This window comes from Somniosus microcephalus, chromosome 6 (genome assembly GCF_052327205.1).
Source record: "Somniosus microcephalus isolate GS21.2 chromosome 6, FLI_Smic_1.0, whole genome shotgun sequence".
NCBI lineage: Eukaryota > Metazoa > Chordata > Chondrichthyes > Squaliformes > Somniosidae > Somniosus > Somniosus microcephalus.
Window position 1 is genome coordinate 200,495,042 of NC_140992.1, and position 20,980 is coordinate 200,516,021.

The window sequence follows — 20,980 nt, forward strand, 5'->3', positions numbered from 1 at the left end:
TACCTGGCCAATCGATCAGTAAACTCTTTTATCCTCCTCATTTCATCCTCATCCTCTGGGTTCAGGAGCAGAAAGCAATGGAAGTTGCCGTCTCCTACGTGGCCTACAATAAATCCTTGAGTTGGAACAAGACAATTGGTTAGGTGTTTCACATCAAACGCAATGAAAAGATTTTAGAAAAACAAGAATGCATTTATAAAACTATGCACAATGGCCCTGAATTTGTGGTTGGAGGCGTACCTCTGGAGTGTGCCTCCGACACACAAAACATCTACAAACTTACCTCCTGGCTCCAAAGCCATGGAGACTTCGGGTCCTGGGCCTGCAGGCGTACACCTGCGCAAAGGCCCACGGATCCCAGGGACGCAGGCGGTTCAGAAGCGTCCGTGGGATCACGTGGGCCCGGTCCTCCAATGAGAAAGAAGGATTCCATTGCAGTCATTTCCAAACGGAATCCCTAATGACATGCAAAGGAATCCCCAAATAATTAAACAATTTAGACAACTCTAATAAATATAAATGTTCTGATTTTCAAATTTAATTAAAAGTCCCTTAATTACACCAAATACAATAAAAATTTAATTTTTTGAAAAATAATTTTAAACTTTTTAATCCAGGCCACTATTTGCATAAACGAATTTTAAGTGTTTGTGCATCATTTTTTATTTAAGATTTATATTAACCCTTAACCCATAAGAGTTTCGCGGGCAACAAATAGCCCAACTCTTCGCCAGCGAAAGTGATTTCTCAGTCGGTTCGGTAGATCTATCAAGACGTACCTTGACATCGCAAGTTCCGGGTTTTTGTGCATGCGCAGTGCCTGCAGAAACCCGGAACTTGCAGGGCTCAAACAGAAGGATTAGCACAGCGTACACTGAGCGTGTGCCGTCGAAGACATCATGATTTCTGGTCCATTAAAGATTTGACTGTGGCAACACGCCACCACTGGACATAATCCGCTCAAGGCGGCACGGACAGTTTAAGCAGACGCCCCCAGCCGGGGGCCCTTTCCTCCAGCAACTTGTTTCCCGCAGGGACAGGCTGCCGGGAGCACTTCCTGTCTGGGGAGTATTTAAGTGGATGCGCGGGCTTTTCCAGTTCCTCTTTGCCATGAGGTTGATTAAAGCAGTTGTGTTTTACTAACTCTGGTCTCGACTCCCACGTTTGCCGCGGTATCTCAACACTGGTGACCCCGACGCTCAGGACGAATCCTAAGCTAGCATGGCGGATACAAACGCAGTCACGGTTAAACTACCGGACTTTTGGGAGAACCTGGCCGAAGCCTGGTTTGTTCAAGCTGAGTCCAGATTCCGGCTGAAACACATTACAGTCGACGCCACAAAGTACGACTACCTTGTCTCCTCTCTCACCTACGCCACAGTCCCCAAGGTTTGGGCAGCGCTGCAGGATCCACCAGTGGAAGGCAAGTACGAACATCTGAAGGCTGCGCTCCTTAAAAAATTTCAAACGTCCTCTTACCAGCGCAACTGCCAACTCCTTGACCTCCCCGGCCTTGGTGACGCTTCACCGTCGGATCTGCTTTCCCACATGCTGTCCCTCTCGGACGACAAAAACACCGGCGCCCTCTTTCGCACGCTTTTCATTCGGCAGCTCCCCGCCAGCATCCGCCCGCTCATTGTGGAGTCTGGCTCCATGGACCTGAATGACATAGCCGAAAAGGCCGACCGGCTGCTCTCTGCGCAGTCCGCTCGCGATGTCGCGCCCGACCTCACGGCAACGACCACGCGGTCTTCCCGGCCCACTAGGCCCGACCGCCCTACCACTCCGGGTCACTGCTACTACCACACCCGTTTTGGCACTAGGGCCCAACGCTGCACGCCACCGTGCACTTTCAAACCCCCCCCCCGCACCGGCCCCCGCGATGGCCGCGGGGCAAAAGGGGCCTCTACTGTACGTCACCGACGACAGAACCAACCGCCGATTTCTGTGCGACACGGGCCCAGCACAGCATCACCCCCGCCTCCGCCCTCGAAATCCAACGCGGCGCACGGGGTATCACGCTGGACGCAGCCAATGGCTCTGACATCCACACATATGGCACCCGCATGGTCACGCTCGACCTCGCAGGCCGCCGCTACCGCTGGGAGTTCCTCACAGCCAGGGTCCTCTGCCCACTCATCGGCGCCGACTTCCTACGCACCCACGGCCTCCTTGTCGACATTCCGAGGCACTGCCTCGTCGACATCAACACTATGGCCCCCATCCCCGGCACATTCACCCCGGCCCGTTCGGCCGGCCTGATGACCTACTGCCTCGCCAGAGGCACGGACGACTACTCGGCACTTCTAGCCGAGTTTCCCGCCCTCACTAAACCGACCTTTTCGGCCAAAGCCGCCAAACACGGTGTGGAGCACTATATCCCCACCACCGGCCCCCCGGTTTCTGCCCACGCCCGCAGACTCAACCCGGCCAAGCTGGAAATCGTGCGGGCCGAGTTCACCACCATGGAACAACTCGGCATCATCCGCCGCTCCAGCAGCCCTTGGGCCTCGCCCCTCCACATCGCCCCCAAGCCCGGCGGAGGCTGGCGCCCTTGTGGGGACTACAGCTGCCTCAACGACGCCACCACCCCCGACCGATACCCGGTGCCACACATCCAGGACTTCTCGGCCCGACTGGCCGGACGAACCGTCTTTTCCAAGGTCGACCTGGTGCGCGGTTACCACCAAGTCCCCGTACACCCCGCGGACATCCCCAAAACGGCCGTCATCACCCCATTCGGCCTGTTCGAGTTCCTGAGGATGCCCTTCGGCCTCAAGAATGCAGCCCAGGCTTTCCAGCGCCTTATGGACTCAGTCCTCCGGGACCTGAACTTCCTATTCGTCTATCTAGACGACATTCTCGTGGCCAGCTCCTCCAAACAGGAACACCTCGAACACCTTCGCATCCTGTTCGGGCGCCTAGCCCAACACAGGCTCATCCTCAGCCCGGCGAAGTGCCAATTCGGCCTAACCGAGATCGATTTTCTCGGTTACCACATCACCCCTGCTGGGGCCGTCCCCCTGCCCAACAAGGTGCAGGCTGTCCAGCAATTCCCCCGCCCCAAAACCATCAAGGGCCTCCAGGAGTTCCTCGGGATGGTGAACTTCTACAACAGGTTCATCCCCAGAGCTGCAGCCCTCATGAAGCCCCTATACGACTCCCTCTGAGGTAAATCCGGCAAGATGGACGTAGCCTGGACCACTGACATGTCAGCCGCCTTCGACGCCACCAAAAACGCGCTCGCCGACGCCACCCTGCTCGCGCACCCGAGGGCCGATGCCCGGGTCGCGCTCACTACCGACGCCTCTGACCACGCGGTCGGAGCCGTGTTCGAGCAGTGGGTCAATGGCGCGTGGCAGCCACTTGCCTTCTACAGCCGCCAACTGCGCCCCCCGGAGGTCAAATACTCTACTTTCGACCGCGAGCTTCTCGCGCTCCACCTGTCGGTCCGCCATTTCAGGTTCCTCCTGGAAGGCTGCCCCTTCACCGCGTACGTGGACCACAAGCCGCTCACATACGCGATGGCCAAGCACACCGAACCCTGGTCCGCTAGGCAGCAACGCCAGCTCGCGGCCGTGTCCGAGTTTACTACGGACATGCAGCACATCTCCGGTAGAGACAACGTTGTCGCCGACTGCCTTTCCCGTCCCGCCATCTGCGCGAATCACCTCGCGGTCGACTACGCGCAACTAGCAGCGGCCCAGCTCACGGACCCAGACCTCCTATCGGCAGCTACCAGCCTGCCAGGGCTACGCCTAGCCAAGGTCGCGCACGGGCCCGAAGCCACGGCAGTCACTTGCGACGTCTCACTCGGCCAACCCAGGCCGGTCGTCCCTGCAACCTGGCGCCGCCGCATCTTCGCGCTACACGCGCTCTCCCATCCGGGTGCCCGCGCATCCGTCAAACTCCTCTCCCAGCGTTTCGTCTGGCGCGGCCTCAGCAAAGATGTTCGGACTTGGGCCACCTCCTGCCTCGCCTGCCAACGGGCTAAGGTACAGCTACACACAAAAGCACCCCTGGGAGACTTCGAGGTACCCAGCCGCCGCTTCGACCACGTACACGTCGACATCGTCGGTCCTCTGCCGGCATCGCAAGGCCAAACTTATCTCCTCACGATGGTCGACCGCTACACACGCTGGCCTGAGGCAGTGCCGCTGCCCTCCACCACTACAGCCGACATCGCCAGGGCGTTCGTTAACACCTGGGTCGCAAGGTTCGGCGTACCAGCCGACATAACCTCCGACAGAGGCGCCCAGTTCACCTCCGAACTCTGGACGGCCACAGCACGCAACCTCGGGGTGACGCTCCACCGAACCACGGCGTACCACCCGCAGGCCAATGGGCTGTGTGAACGCTTCCACAGGTCACTCAAGGCCTCACTCCGCGCTGGCCTGCAGGACAGTACCTGGACTGACCGCCTACCGTGGGTGCTACTAGGCCTACGTACCGCGGTCAAGGCAGACCTCCAGTCCTCGGCAGCGGAGTTAGTCTACGGACAACTGCTGCGCGTCCCAGGCGAATTCCTTCCGGAGGCTACCACGCCTTGGTCGGCCGAACAGCAGCGGCTCAACTCTTTCTCTTCCGCTCAGCAGTTCGCCCCACTTCCGGTCAACCGACACGGCGAACTCGCACCTCACGTCCCGCCAAACTTACAGCAGGCACGCTTCGTCTTCGTGCGACACGACGCGCACCGCGGGCCCCTGCGACCCCCGTACGACGGACCGTACGAGGTACTACAAACCGGGGACAAGGTCTTCAAGCTGCGACTCGGCGACAGGGTCGACACAGTCTCCATCGACCGGCTCAAACCAGCACACACAGAACCAGGGGAACAGGTCCCCGTGGCCCGGCCTCCAACTAGAGGCCGTCCCGCCAGCAAGCCAGCACAGCCGGCGGCGAACCGCCCGGCCCCACCAACTAGACCGGCGACCACTCAGAGCCGCTCCGGCAGAACCATCAGACCACCGTCACGACTCGTCCACTCCTCCTAAGCGGATTCTGGGGGGAGCTCTGTGGCGACACGCCACCACGGGACATAATCCACTCAAGGCGGCACGGACAGTTTAAGCAGACGCCCCCAGCCGGGGGCCCTTTCCTCCAGCAACTTGTTTCCCGCAGGGACAGGCTGCCGGGAGCACTTCCTGTCTGGGGAGTATTTAAGTGGATGCGCGGGCTTTTCCAGTTCCTCTTTGCCATGAGGTTGATTAAAGCAGTTGTGTTTTACTAACTCTGGTCTCGACTCCCACGTTTGCCGTGGTATCTCAACATGACCACATTTAATCATATCCAGTAAGATTTGAATAAAGGTCATTGAAAAGGGCCACTGTTTAAGCCATGTCTGTCAGATCTCTGAGGACTTTGCTTCCTTTTGATCTTTCTTTTAAAACACGGGAACATTAGGAACAGGAGTAGGACCTTCAGCCCCTCAAGCCTGCTCCGACATTCATTTAGATCATGGCCAATCTGTACCTCAACTCTTTATCTTCTTTGCTCCTCTTACCTAACAAAAATCCATAGATAGTCTTGACAGTTTCAATTGTCCCAGCATCCACAGCCTTTTGAAGGAGAGAGTTCCAAATTTCTACTACACTTTGTGTGGAAAATGTGCTTCCAGATTTATTCCTGAATGGCCGAGCTCTAATTTTAAAATTATGCCCTCTTGTTCTGGATTCCCCCACCAGAGGAAATAGTTTCTCTGTATCTGTTCCAGCGAATCCCTTTATCATTTTAAAGAACTCGACTAGATCAACGTTCAACCTTTTTTATTAAAATGATTTTTACAAGTGCAGGAAGGGTTACTAAGTTTACCTTTTAATCCTCTTCCTTCATCTGACTGGCAGGGCCTGATCACAGACTGCCATCAATGCATCCTGTAACAGGCTTCCAGGAGACCTCGCGTCCCACACACCTGCGACTCTCCCCTCTGATTTTCCCTCCTCTGCTGGGAGATGATCTCCACTCAGCACCTCCCCATTTGCCGCGCTTCAGATTAAGAACCGAGCAGAGCAGCGCTTTAACCCGCTCCCATCCCCAGTCTGCGGCTCCCCTTTATTGGTTCACCTATGATGTCTGTGTATAGCAGCAGAGGTGCAATGCCCCCACAGATTAAGAGGATGTTCTGGAACATTTTTGATTTTGTTACTCAGAATTTGAAGTGATACTGAATCCTGAGGCCTCTCCTGACCAGAATCCGACCCTGAATGAGGGCATCAGCACAGAAACTTTAAGCCCTTTTAGTTTTTGTTTAAATACTGAGGAAAGCACTCCACAGGAAACAACACTGTACACTGACACCCATGCAGGTAGGACTGAAATATCACACACACAGACACACATACATTTTAAGAGTAAAAACAGAAAATGCTGGAAATACTCAGCAGGCCAGGCAGCACCTGTGGAGAGAGATTTTGTAAATTTTAGGAGTGTTGTGACAGGATTCTTTTGGAGAGGGTACAATGCTCGTACAAACATATATCAAACGTAAATGGAATTCTGTCACTTTTCCCAAAAATGTAATCACCATCAGCCAAGTGAAAAGGTCTTAGTTGGGTATTTTTAACCTGTTACAATGTTGGTCAATATAAGTTTTTAAAAAAATCAAATATTATGTTTCACACATTCTAATATACAAGTGTGCCTGAATCACCATTTCACCTTGCATTTCTGTTTTAGATCTCCCACTGTAACGTCTCCCTGCTATACTTCCTCCCGCACCTGAGACAGTAGGACAGTCTGCATTGCATATTCCGTGTGTATCCAATAGGACATGTGCTAATGCTGAGCAACAATCGGAGAAACAGAAGTATGTTTCCTTACTCTGCACTGTCAACAGGGATCACCGAGAGAGTTTAGTCAATTCACTTACAAACCATCTTCTGGAAGCAAGTCACAGAATTACATGAGACCCAGAAGATAAACCATCCGGGACCCAAGGTGACATTGAGTACCACTGACAGCAGCTGTGGCCCATACCGATCCCAGCTCAGTGTGGCAGCAGATGCTGGGATCACAGAGGATCAACATAGGTAAATCGTATCTTTAGTAATAGCTAACCTGTAAGCTTTGACTTCACCAAGTCTTCTTTAGTAGCCATGATGATTTCAGATAGCTTTGAGAGTGGGACGCACACATCTGTCGAATAAGCCTTCAAAATGAGGGAGATTTTGTCCGTCAGATTAACAAGTTTGAAAAGTTAGTTTGAAGTTCTCGAAACAAAGGCCAAAGCTGCCTTACCTCGCAGCCTGGGCGCAGGGCCCGACCTGCGTACCACGCATTGTGCCGCGCTTGCCACAATTTGTTTCGGGTTTCTTGATCTTTGGCCCAGGCAAAATCAGAGCCGCTGTTCACCTTCACTATTTCCTCTGTGAAGCAATCAAAGTGTAACACAGTGGGAATACAACAAACAAATACGTGCCGAAGTACCAGAACCATTTTGGATGAAGGGATAAAAGGGTCTGCTGTAGTTTTACTGACCTGAGTGGCTTTATATTACCAGAAGGAAAAGCAAAACATTAAATATGGTCCGGGCCCCTATTCACAGCTTTAAATGGATTTATAAACACCCTGGAAAGCCACATTAATGGGACTGGAAGCCCCCTGTGGTCAGAGTGAATCTGGTATGGTCTCTAGTGTAAGTCTGCCTCAGTGGGTATGAAAGCTCTGCTTTCTCAGCCAGGGGGTTTGCACTGTACAATAAAGCCACTGGCACAGTGTAAGTGGGGACTGGATTGACGCCAAAGCAATCTTTTGTTCTGCCCTATGTTTCTAAGCAACAACAGATGGCAGTGTGGCGACTTGGTGCCCCTGTGCTGATCCCCTCTCTGGCGCCTCTGGGCCACTGTGGAGGTGAAAAGTGTTTTTTATTTATTTTACCCAACAGTCACCCCCCCTCAATAGTATCAACATAATGTAAAGAAACCTAATTTAACAGATGAATTTTCAGCAGGGCCTTGTATAATGAAATAGCAAAATACTGCGGATGCTGGAAATCTGAAATAACAACAGAAAATGCTGGAAATACTCAGCAGGCCAGGCATCTCCAGCTTTTTCTAGTTCTGATGAAGGGTCCCAGACCTGAAACGTTAACTCTGTTTCTCTCTCCATGGATGCTGCCTGGCCTGCTGAGTATTTCCAGCATTTTCTGTTGTTATTTCTTGTATAATGAAAGTTTGAAACAGTGTGAGGAAGCCATCTGCAGCTCAGCTCAACTGAAGGAAAAAGTGTAAAGATAGAAAATAAATAAAAAAGGATTATAGTGAGCCATTCTCCATATTTGCTATTTTGTAGGAGTGAATGTGTATGTTTAAATATTGTGAACTCATTTTAACCACAATTGTCTTATTTACTGTGGTGGTGTGGATAAATAAATGTTGAAGCAGAGATACAGCTAAGTACAAAGTAGTAGCATTTACATAGGATAGGATATACGGCACAGAAACAGGCCATTCGGCCCAACCAGTTTATGCTCCACTTGAGCCTCCTTCTGTCTTTCCTCGACTAACTCTATCAGAATAACCCTCTATTCCCTTCTCCCTCAAATGCTTGTCTAGCCTCCCCTTAAATGAATCTATACTATTCGCTTCAACCACTCCCTGTGGTAGCGAATTCCACATTCTCATCACTCTTTGGGTAAAGAAGTTTTTTCTGAATTCCCTATTGGATTTCTTGGTGATTATCTTATATTGATGGCCTCTAGTTTTGCTCTTCCCCACAAGTGGAAACATTCTCTCTCCATTCTATCAAAATCTTTCATAATTTTCACCCTTCAGCCTTCTCTTTTCAAGAGAAAAGAGACCCAGCCTGTTCATCCTTTCCTGATATGTATACCCTCGCATTTCTGGTATCATCCATGTAAATCTTTTTTGCACCCTCTCCGATGCCTCTGTATCCTTTCTATAATATGGCAACCAGAATTGTACGCAGTACGCCAAGTGAGGTCAAACCAAGGTTCGATACAGGTTTAGCATAACTTCCCTACTTTTCAATTCTATCCCTCTAGAAATAAACAATGAATTGGAAAATTGCCAATGTCACTCCACTTTTTAAGAAAGGTAAGAGAGAGGAACTAGGAAATTATAGGTCTATTAGTCTAATATCTGTTGTGGGGAAGTTACTAGAATCTGTTATTAGAGACAGAGTGACTGAGCACTTGGACAAGCATGAGCTGAGCAGAGTGTTAGCATGGATTTGTAAAGGGTAAGTCATGTTTAATGAACCTAGTTGAATTTTTTGAGGAGGTAACTAATATGGTAGATAAGGGAGTGTCTAGGAATGTTATTTATATGGACTTCCAGAAGGCATTCAATAAGGTTCATCATAAGAGATTGTTAACAGAATTGGAGACAACCTATTGGCTTGGTTAGGGAATTGGTTAGGAGGTAGGAGACTCAAATTGGCAGGATGTGATTAGTGGTGTCCTCCAGGGATCTGTATTGGGGCCACAACTTTTCACTATATAAGTGACTTAGATGAAGGAATAGAGAGCCATATACCTAAGTTTGCTGACGACACCAAGTTAGGTGGTACAGTAAATAGTGTAGATGGGAGCAGAAAGTTGTAAAGGAACATTGAAAGATTAGGTGAGTGGGCAAAACTGTGGCAGATAGAGTTCAATGTGGGAAAGTGTGAGGTCATCTATTCTGGACCTAAGATAGATAGATCAGAGTATTTTCTTAATGGCGAGAATCTAGGAACTGTGGATAAGCTCAGAGATTTAGGGGTCCAAGTACAGAAATCGCTAAAAGCTTAATGGACTGGTAGAAAAAATAATTTAAAAGGCTAATGGAATGTTGGGTTTTATCTCAATGGGGCTGGAATACAAAGGGGTAGAAGTTATGCTATAGCTGTACAGAGCTCTGGTTATACCCCATCTGGAACACTGCATTCAGTTCTGGGCACTGCACCTCCGGAAGGATATGGTGGCCTTGGAGGGAGTGAAGCGCAGATTCACCAGAATGATACCTGGGCTAAAAGGGTTAAATTATAAGGACAGGTTGCATAGACTAGACTTGTATTCCCTTGAGTATAGAAGGTTAACGGGTGATCTAATGGAAGTGTTTAAGATGATTAAAGGATTTGATAGGACAGGTGGAAGAGTCCAGGACAAGGGGCCTTAACCTTAAAATTAGAGCTAGGCCATTCAGGGGTGATGTCAGAAAGCACGTCTGCACAAAACGGGTAGTGGAAGTCTGGATTACTCTCCCCCAAAAAAGCTGTTGAGGCTTGTCAATTAAAAATGTAATAGATTTTTCTTAGGCAAGGGTATTAAGGGTTACGAAACTAAGGCGGGTAGAAGGGGTTAAGATCAGCCATGATATAATTGAATGACGGAACTGGCTCGTTGTTCCGATGTTCCTATGAATCATAGAATAATACAGCACAGAAGGAGGCCATTTGAAAAAGCTATCCAATTGGTCCCACTCCTCTATCCTTTCCCCATAGCCCTGCACAATTTCCCCTTCAAGTTTTCATCCAATTCCCTTTTGAAGTTATTACTGAATCTGTTTCCATCACTCTTTCAGGCAGTGCATTCCAGATGATCGTAACCTGCTACGTTAAAAAAATCTCCTCATCTCGCAATCTAGTTGACGTAAGAAAACTACTAGGCACTCGGTCTAAACGTTAAACAAACAAAGCTTTAATCAACTGTTCTACAACATGGAGGTCTAGTTGTGTCCTTCACTAGTTCCTGTTAAGAATGTTCTGCACAAGTTGGGCCCGTGCCCGAGTATTTATGCTCTCCCTGGACAGCGCCACCCGCAGGCCGCTCAGTATTATTTCATAAGCCTTTCTTTCATGAATGACTGATTCATGTCACTTGTTCTTTTGCCAATTACCTCTGGTTCTTTGCCAATATATGGAATAGACTCCCAGCAGTAGATTCTGTGCTAGTTAACTTCTGCAGAAACAATCTGAATAAATATTTGGTTGGAAATAGGATTGGGGATTATAGGGATAGGTATGGACTGAGATGATTAAATATTTCGAGGGGCATGGTGGTGTCTGTGTCACTGGGGTCATAGATGGGGAGAAGGGAGAGAATTGTCAGTGGAGGACAGCAGCCCAGGCTGAATGGTGGAGGTTGATAAATATTCTGGAGTTTTGCTTGATTATCTTTGGGAATCAGGGAGGATTCTTGTTAAACCTTCCCCTCAGGAGATGAAGGATTATTTACATAGACTTGAGTGCGGTAACTGGAGTTGAGGTTCCAGCCTGGCAGTACTCTGTTTACACTGCTTGGCTCCCACTTGGCTGCAACTTTAGACGTCTATTAGCGAGAAAGCCTGCGCGTTCCAACACATGGCTGGGCAGAGCTTTCCACCAACAGTTGGAAAGTTAAATCTTTAGAGATTGCTGCTCTCTAACCATTGAAACTGAAGTAAAGTAGGTTTTAAAAAGTGGCTAAGAAACACTGAAATATTTCACAAAACAGGTTTGACACTGCACTTAATTTACACATCAGAGTGTCAAACCAAAGCGATACGAGACTAACCTCTCTAGGAATCTCACTCCAGAGTCACACAGGGCCCTGACGCAGGATTTACACTGCATTTTAGTCCTGGTGCTAAGTGCAAATCACTTCATATTGATGCTAAACTTGCAGTGTAAATGCATTGTGAATGGGGAGGGTAGAGACCGCGATAAGGTGCGCTGTAGAAGGAGCAGTCTGGGCCTTTTCCGATTCCATGCTCTGTTCTTATAGTCGAGACAAAGGATGACATTGTACACTGTACAAAGGTCATTTGTATTTGGTTCCCTTTCATGTTCCAACATACTACAAATGGTGCCTTTTGTTGGCGCTGACATAATTTCCTTGATCTCATCTGGCTTGTGAGTGTAACAAAATGATTGAGGCAAAGCGGCTGTGTCAGGCTCAGTGCCTGTTCTCCAACCAAATCCAACTGCGCAGATGGAGTGGGGGTGGGAAGGGATAGAGAGAGGAAAGTCCCCAAAAAGGGTCCGTGAGCCCACCTGCCATCTGAATCTGTTCCTCCATGCTTTTTTCAGTGCCGTGGAATTCCAGGAATAATGTTGATGACACTGTGTAATTCAGATTGCTGTATTTGTTGCAGGCATCCATCATCACATCATCCAGTAACTCTGAGGAACAGACATTTGTACGTTAAAGGTGCTATTTAAATGCTATTTGTTAATTGTTGTTGTTTTTGTCTAATTGATTGGACACAGTTATTGTTCTGTACGCCAGACTCAAACCCCAGTATATAGAAACATAGAAACATAGAAGATAGGAGCAGGAGTCAGCCATTCGACCCCTTGAGCCCGCTCCGCCATTCAATGTGATTATGGCTGATCATCCAAATTCAGTACCCGGTCCCTGCTTTCTCCCCATACCCCTTGATCCCTTTAGCCTTAAGAAATATATCCAACTCCTTCTTGAATATATTTAATGAATTGGCCTCTACTGCCTTCTGTGGTAGAGAATTCCACAGGTTCACCACTCTCTGGGTGAAGAAATTCCTCCTCATTTCTGTCCTATATGGCATACCCTTTATCCTTAGACTGTGACCCCTGGTTCTGGACTCCCCGACCATCGGGAACATCCTTCCTGCATCTAGTCTGTCCAGTCCTGTCAGAATTTTATAAGTTTCAATGAGATCCCCTCTCATTCTTCTAAACTCCAGCGAGTATAAGCCCAATCGACCCAATCTCTCCTCATATGTCATACCTGCCATCCCAGGTATCAGCCTGGTGAATCTTCGCTGAACTCCTTCCATGGCAAGAACATCCTTCCTCAGATAAGGCGACCAAAACTGCACACAATACTCAAGATGTGGTCTCACCAAGGCCCTGTACAACTGCAGCAAGACATCCTTGTTCCTGTACGCAAAGCCTCTCGCTACGAAGGCCAACATACCATTTGCCTTCTTAACCGCCTGCTGCACCTGCATGCTTACCTTCAGTGACTGGTGCACAAGGACACCCAGGTCTCATTGCACTTCCCCTTCGCCCAATCTATTGCCATTCAGATAATAATCTGCCTTCCTGTTTTTGCCACCAAAGTGGATAACCTCACATTTATCCATGTTATATTGCATCTGCCATGCTTCTGCCCAATCACCCAACCTGTCCAAATCATCCTGGAGTTTCTCGGCATCCTCCTCACAGCACACACGCCCACCCAGCTTTGTGTCATCTGCAAATTTGGAGATATTACATCTAGTTCCCTCGTCTAGATCATTAATATATATTGTGAACAGCTGGGGTCCAAGGACCGATCCCTGTGGTACCCCACTTGTCACGGCCTGCCACTCGGAAAACGACCCGTTTATTCCAACTCTTTGCTTTCTGTCTGCCAACCAGTTTTCTATCCAAGTCAATATCTTGCCCCCAATCCCATGTGCCTTAACTTTACATGCTAACCTCTTATGCAGTACCTTATCGAAAGCCTTCTGAAAGTCCAAATATACCACATCCACTGGTTCTCCCTTATCTATTTTACCAGTTACATCCTCAAAAAATTCCAGTAGATTAGTCAAGCACGATTTACCTTTTGTAAATCCATGTTGACTTTGTCTGATCCTGTCACTGCTTTCCAAGTGCTCTGCTATTACATCTTTTATAATGGACTCTAGCATTTTCCCCACTACCCATTTTCTCCCTACCACCTTTTTTGAATAGTGGGGTAACATTAGCTACCCTCCAGTCCATGGGTACTGTTCCAGAGTCTATCGAATTTTGGAAGATGACCAGCAATGCATCTACTACCTTTGGTCCCCTAATCCAAATCATTGATGTAGATTGTGAATAGCTGAGGCCCAAGCACTGATCCTTGTGGTACCCCACTAGTTACAGCCTGCCAACCCGAAAATGACCCGTTTATTCCTACTCTGTTTTCTGTCTGTTAACCAATCCTCAATCCATGCTAGTGTATTACCCCCAATCCCATGAGCCCTAATTTTGTTTAATAACCTTTTGTGTGGCACCTTATCGAATGCCTTCTGAAAATCCAAATACACCACATCCACTGGTTCCCCCTTATCTATTCTGCTAGTTACAACCTCAAAAAAAAGATTTGTCAAACATGATTTCCCTTTCAAAAATCCGTGTTGACTCTGCCCAATCCTATTATTATTTTCTAGGTGCCGTTACCACATCCTTAATAATAGATTGTAGCATTTTCCCTACTACTGATGTCAGGCCAATTGGTCTGTCGTTCCCCGTTTTCTCTCTCCCTCCTTTCTTAAATAGTGGGGTTACATTTGCTACCTTCCAATCCGTGGGAACCGTTCTAGAATCTATGGAATTTTGGAAAATGACAACCAATGCATCCACTATATCTATAGCCACCTCTTTCAAAACCCTAGGATGTAGGCCATCAGGTCCAGGGGATTTATCGGCTTTCAGTCCCATTAATTTCTCCAGTACTATTTTTTTTACTAATACTAATTTCTTTCAGTTCCTCATTCTCGCTAGAGCCTTGGTTCTCCACTATTTCCGGGAAGTTTTTTGTGTCTTCTTCCGTGAAGACAGACACAAAATAGTGGTTTAATTTCTCTGCCATTTCCTTATTCCCCATTATAATTTCTCCAGTCTCAGCCTGTAAGGAACCCACATTTACTTTCGCTAATCTTTTCCTTTTTACATACCTATAAAAGCTTTTACAGTCTGTTTTTATGTCTCTTGCTAGTTTACTCTCATATTCTATTTTCCCTCATCAATTTCTTGGTCCTCCTTTGCTGAATTCTAAAATCCTCCCAATCCTCAAGCTTACTACTCTTTTTAGCAACATTATAAGCCTCTTCCATTGATCTAATACTATCTTTAACTTCTCTTGTTAGCCACGGTTAGACCACTTTTCCTGTGAGGTTTATGTGCCTTAAACAGAATATATATTAATTCTTTAAATGCTAACCATTGCTCATCTACCATCATATCTTTTAATGTAGTTTCCCAACCTACCTTAGCCAACTCGCCCCTCATACCTACGTAGTTGGCTTTGTTTAGATTGAAGACCCTAGTTTTGGATTTAACTAAATCACTTTCAAACTCAATATAAAATGCTACCATATTATGGTCACACTTCCCTAAAGGCCCCTTTACTACATGGTTATTAATTAACCCTTCCTCATTGCACAATACTAGATCTGGTGTGGAGATGCCGGAGTTGGACTGGGGTGGACAAATGTAAGAAGTCACACAACACCAGGTTATAGTCCAACAGCTTTATTTGAAATCACAAGCTTTCGGAGCGCTGCTCCTTCTTCAGGTGAAGTGGAGAAATGCATAAAGACACAGCTTATATAGTCAGAGAATCATGTCAGATGTTTACAGGTAACCTTTCCAACTGCCATTTATCACACCTCGGCAGAGAGATAATCACAGCAGTCAAAGGTGTGAATGGTGTCCAAACAGGTCAGTCAGGGAAACATTACATCAAAGAACAATGAGGTGGGGTCACAAGGGGTCAAATATTGCAGATGCTGGGGTCTGTATGAAAAACAAAAAAACAGACAAAAAACATTTCTAAAATAGCCTGTTCCCTAGCTGGTTCCTCAACATTCTGATCTAGAAAACTATCTTGCATACAATCAAGCACGATTTACCTTTTGTAAATCCATGTAGACTTTGTCCGATCCTGTCACTGTTTTCCAAGTGCTCAGCTATTACATCCTTTATAATGGACTCTAGCATTTTCCCCACTACCGATCAGGCTTACCGGTCTGTAATTCCCCGTTTTCTCCCTACCACCTTTTTTGAATAGTGGAGTAACATTAGCTACCCTCCAATCCATGGGTACTGTTCCAGATTCCATCGAATGTTCCAACAGTGCAGCGCTCATTTCCAAAAACCTGCCATGTGAAATCATTTGCTGTTAACTGTGCCTGGGGCAGTTTTTTTGCTCCTCTATTTGTTTTATTTTTATATAGAATGAAGTGATGCTGCTGCTTTTTTTAAGACAACTTGTCATCAAAATATAAGACATTGATGGGGTGACTTTGTTGAAATAAACAACATTCCATTTAAAAAGATAATTGATATAGAAACCAGTCAGTAAAGCAGCCAATACAGAGAGACACTGGTGCAGAAGATGATTCCAATACATGTTAAAAAGTGCAAAGTTCAGGGCTACTTTTCATATTAATGATGGGCCCAATTTGAACCAGACTAGTTAATGGAAATGAAGCTTCTTCAATTGCTGCTATCTTGGTCAAAGAAATGAAGGTGGTACATTGATAAGGGGAGAGCAAATGGAGTATTGTATCTCATTATTTGTATATTCCATCATACATGGGTAACTAACATCTTTGTCCCAACAGCTAAAGACATATAGCCACATTCAACTCAAAATCCAACATGTTTATTAGGTGGGTCATAAAAATAGCACTCTGTAGAAACTGCTGAGATAGCAACTCGTTCTGCAGCAAGTGTACGGGCCGCGCTGCACCAGGGTACGGGCCGCGCTGCACCAGTCTACCGGTAGTACTGCACCATCTCATCAGTTCCCATCTTCTATTTCCGACACATTTATTGGTGCGCTAGCTATAACATTATATTTTAAAGGATTGGCTTACCTATCCTTGCTATGGGGATGCCACACTGGAGTATTTGCATTGTGCAATCCACGGCTGCTTGCACTGTGGGAAATGAGCAGACTGCAGACACCATGGCTTCTGGCATTCCATGGAGACGCAGTGTGGTCTTGGTGATTATTCCCAGAGTTCCTTCTGAGCCAACGAAGAGATTCGTCAGGTTGTAACCGGCGGATGTCTTCCTGTAGCAGAGAATATTATGCTGTTTTATTATCCCTGAATTAACTCAACATCCTGTTTCTCCAAGATAGCCGAACATGTCAACAGATTGAGCACTCTCCCCACATTTGGAAATCTACAAGTTTGAGTCCTGTTAGTACTCACCAGGAAGACTCGCTTGCCTCAGCTGCAAGAGTTTGTTCCATTCTCAGGTCAGTCACTGACTGAAGTGAAGGAAAGCAAAAACTTGTATTTATATAGCACCTTTCATGGCTTCAGGACGTCCAAAGCACTTTTCAGTCAATGAAGAGCAGTCGCTGTTGTAATTTAGGAAAGGCAGCAATTTACTGCAAAGTTACACAAACTGGAATGAAATAACTGATCAGACGATCTGTTTTTAAATATTGCTTCAGGGATAAATGTTGGCCAGGACACCGGGGAGAATGCCCCTGCTCTTCTTCAAATAGTGACATGGGATCGTTTACATCCACCAGAGGGTGGTTTAACATCTCATCCAAAAGACGGGACAACACTCTCTCAGTGCTGCACTGGAGTGTCAGCCTAGATTATGTGCTCAAGTCTCTGGAGTGGAGTTTGAACCTACGACCTTCTAACTCAGAGGTGAGAGTGCTACCAACTGAGCCAAGGTTGACACCTAAGTGGTACTTAGAAACAAAATGTTCTATCTTCAGGTGAGGAGGAGAGGGCTAAGAGAGTGCATTGGAGAAAAATGAGCCTCTGATGCACCCTGCTCATATGTCTCCTACTGGCAAGTTCCAAAGTTCCCTGAGGGCAACTGCAGAAATATCATTTAATAATATCTTATAGAATATAATGTAAAATAAAACACTTACATTTTGAAAGCTATAATAACTCGTATTTGAGAGATTAACTGCTTTCAGTACCTAAACCTTCGCTTCTCTCCTGCTGTGTATATTATTCTCCCGTCTGCCAACACCACTTCCAGGTTTATCACGTTTTCCCTCATTGTCCCATACCGCACTGCGTTTGTACCCGAGGCACTGGTGGCAGCTGCACCACACAGGGAGGCATCTGCGCCTGGATCTGTAAATCAAATGAGAGTCCAGTTTGGAGTCACCTGAAGACATCTCTTCACCAGACCATTTTACTTCAGCCCTCCTTTTTTATGGGGTTCCCGTATTCAGAGCAACATCCCAATCAGGAGGTGCACCGCGTCCCATTCACCCACCACCCCTGTGCTCGCTGACCCACATTGGCTGCTGGTCCGGCAACACCTCGATTTAAAAACCCTTATCCTGGAGTTCAAATCCCTCCAAGTCCTCGCCCCTCCCCATCTCTGTAACCTCCTTCAGCCCTACAAACCTTCGAGATCTCTACACTCCTCCAATTCTGGCCTCTTGCGCATCTCCAATTTTCTTCGCTCCACCATTGACAGCCGTGCTTTCGGCTGCCGAGGCCCTAAGCTCTGGACTTCCCTCCCTAAACCGCTTCACCTCTCTACTTCTCCCTCCTCCTTTAAGATGCACCTCTTTGGCCAAGCTTTTGGTCACCTGTCCTAATATCTCCTTATGTGACTCGGTGTCAAATTTTGTTTGAAAATGCTCCTGTGAAGCGCTTTGGGAAATTTTACTATGTTAAAAGTGCAATATAATTACAAGTTGTTGTTGGTGTTGGGTAAGCAAGTCACTGACGGCTGGTCACACCTAAGAGCTGCATACAGTCAATGTGTTCTATGTGCTGAGTTGCATTGTCTGCCCCTGGCTGGATTATTCCTGTAGCTTTAATTTCAATAGTAATAGAAATTGTGCAGATAGTAATTATAAATGATTGTCTTTAAACTGGTACAGGTGACTCTGGTCAGCTTATTCCAGATGGGACCTTTTAAACTGCTGCTGAAAAATCCAGCCTGCAGCACTTAAACTACTGCAGACCTCCTGATTTTTAAATCAAACTATATGAAGTTGGTCTGATTCCCGTTTTTACTAATGTAGCACATTATACAAGAACGCCTTCTTAACCAGGAGACTGAGCTGAATGATTGCCCTTTATTTATTTCCTAAACAATTTATAAATTATAATGCACGTGTTCCTTTAATAAATGAAACAAGACAGCCCTACATCAGTTCGTTTCCTGCTTCCAATGATGAAAATTCAAGCAGTTCATCTATTTCCTGGCCTGTGCTGGGCTTGACCTATGGCTGACGTTCCGATACCAGGCCTGTTGCAGAGATAATTTAACTGACTGAGACTAAACAGCTGGCGGGGTAACAGGACTTTTGTATTTTTATTTCTCAAACGCTTACAAGTTTGAAGATAAGTTAATGCTGATTGCATAAATAAAGAGCAGGAATGTGAAGGAAGATTTACTATTTTTTTTAAAGAAACAAGAAGTCATTAATCTCAGCCGGTAAAGGTGTCTGTACTATAACGACTACTGAGATAATCTAGTGTCAATTCTTGGATACTAAGCAGACCAGTAGTAGATTAAAACCATGTGTTGCGCATATACCCAATGGCTGCATCTTATCCAATCGGTGTTTGGAAATATCTCTCACGAGCTGGATGATTTGGTAGCTTTTCCTAGTAATGACGGGAGTGCTGCTTTTGCAAAGAAAGTTCTTGGGTCCAGCTTTCCTTCTGACTATACTAATAGACCTCCCGTGGCTTTACTCATTATAAACATGTCATCATCCCACTTACAAAGAAAGAAAGACTTGCATTTATATAGTGCCTTTCATGACCTCAGAACGTCCCAAAGCGCTTTACAGCCAATGAAGTATGTTTTTGAAGTGTAGTCACTGTTGTAATGTAGGAAACGCGGCAACCAATTTGCACACAGCAACGTCCCACAAACAGCAATGTGATAATGGCCAGGATAATTTCTTCTTTGAAATCGTGCCCTGGGATCTTTTACATCCACCTGAGAGAGCAGATGGGGCCTCTGTAGTGTATGTGCCTTTAAGAGCCCCCTGTGTACTGTAATGCCGGTAATGGCCACTCGGGCTATATAAGCCTGTATATTGTGTTGTATCAGTTAGTTCCCCTCCAGACTTTGTTCAGTAAACACCTGTGAAACCAACTCCTGTCTTCAGTGTCTCTATTAACACACGGATACAACAGTGGCGACAAATTGGAAACGGACTTACCTGCAATTCGGCAGCACCTCAAGGACATCGATTCCTCTGGCGTCCAAAGTCGAAGAAAATCAAGAAAAAGAAAAAGCTGTGGTTTCACCAGCTAGCCAAGCTGGTGGCAGGTACTGCAATAATCCTTCCTGGGCGTCAGGCTGGGGCTCCAGCGGCTGGCTCTGCAGCTAGGCCAAGCAGCGAAGGCAGAGGCAAGCAGTAACAGACGGGGAGGGAGCACTCGGGAGACGGCCGGCGCTGCAAGCAGGTCGGCGTTCAGACCTAGCAGAGAGAGTCCAGCGGGAACAAGTCTCCAACCATAAATAAATAAATAAAAAGGGAAACCCGCGGGAAACAGCGTTGTCATTGGCAGCAGCGGCGGGGAAGCGCTGGAAGCGCCATATCTTTTCTGCAGAAAAGAAAGAAAAGCGCGGGAAGCGCCATTTTTTTTCTAGGATGCCTAAGTCTGGCAATATTGATGCTTTTGACAATGAGATAGAGGATTGGACCACATGTGGAAAGAGTGGAGGTATATTGCACCGCAAATGGAATAGAAAATGAAAAAAAAGCATCAGTACTTCTAAATCTAATGGGCGCAAAGACATACGGGCTGTTACGAAACTTAATCACTCCAGCCAAACCAAAGAACAAGAATTTTAAAGAAATTGTTGATACCCTACAGGAGCACTTAAACCCAACACCGCTGCTGATAGCGGAACGATTCAAATTCTTAAAGAGGAATCAACACAAGAATGAAAGTAACGCTGATTACCTCACCGAATTAAGAAAGCTATCAAAGCACTGCCAATTCGGGGCAGGACTAGCAGATTATCTTCGAGACAAATTCATCTGCGGTCTCCTAAGTGAAGGAACACAGAAAAGGCTGCTTTCTGAAAAAGATTTAACACTGGACAAGGCTTTCAGTATGGCTGTATCATACGAAGCAGCCGCAAGAGGAGCTGCAGAGATACAACAAAAGACACAGGACCTCGTCACCCATGAAATGACACATGCTTTCGAGAGATGTTATCGCTGCGGCAGATCCACCCATGACCAGAGGGACTGCTGGTTCAAGGACAAAGCATGCAGGCAATGCAGAAAGATTGGACACATTGCACAGGTATGCCGATCTGGACAAAAAAAATCCACGGACAGGAACAA

General features: G+C 46.9%; 1 protein-coding gene across 1 annotated transcript in view; it reads right to left on the reverse strand.

Moving 5' to 3' along the window:
* Positions 1–20,980, reverse strand: part of ldhd (lactate dehydrogenase D) — a 60,555-nt gene that overhangs the window by 8,463 nt on the left and 31,112 nt on the right. Inside the window, exons 5-10 of the mRNA XM_085991193.1 lie at positions 17,618–17,777; positions 16,536–16,735; positions 11,974–12,102; positions 7,237–7,364; positions 7,057–7,147; positions 4–115 (exon numbers count right to left, since the gene is read on the reverse strand). Of these exons, the coding sequence (XP_085847319.1) occupies positions 4–115; positions 7,057–7,147; positions 7,237–7,364; positions 11,974–12,102; positions 16,536–16,735; positions 17,618–17,777 (820 nt within the window). The remainder of the gene's footprint in view (positions 1–3; positions 116–7,056; positions 7,148–7,236; positions 7,365–11,973; positions 12,103–16,535; positions 16,736–17,617; positions 17,778–20,980) is intronic.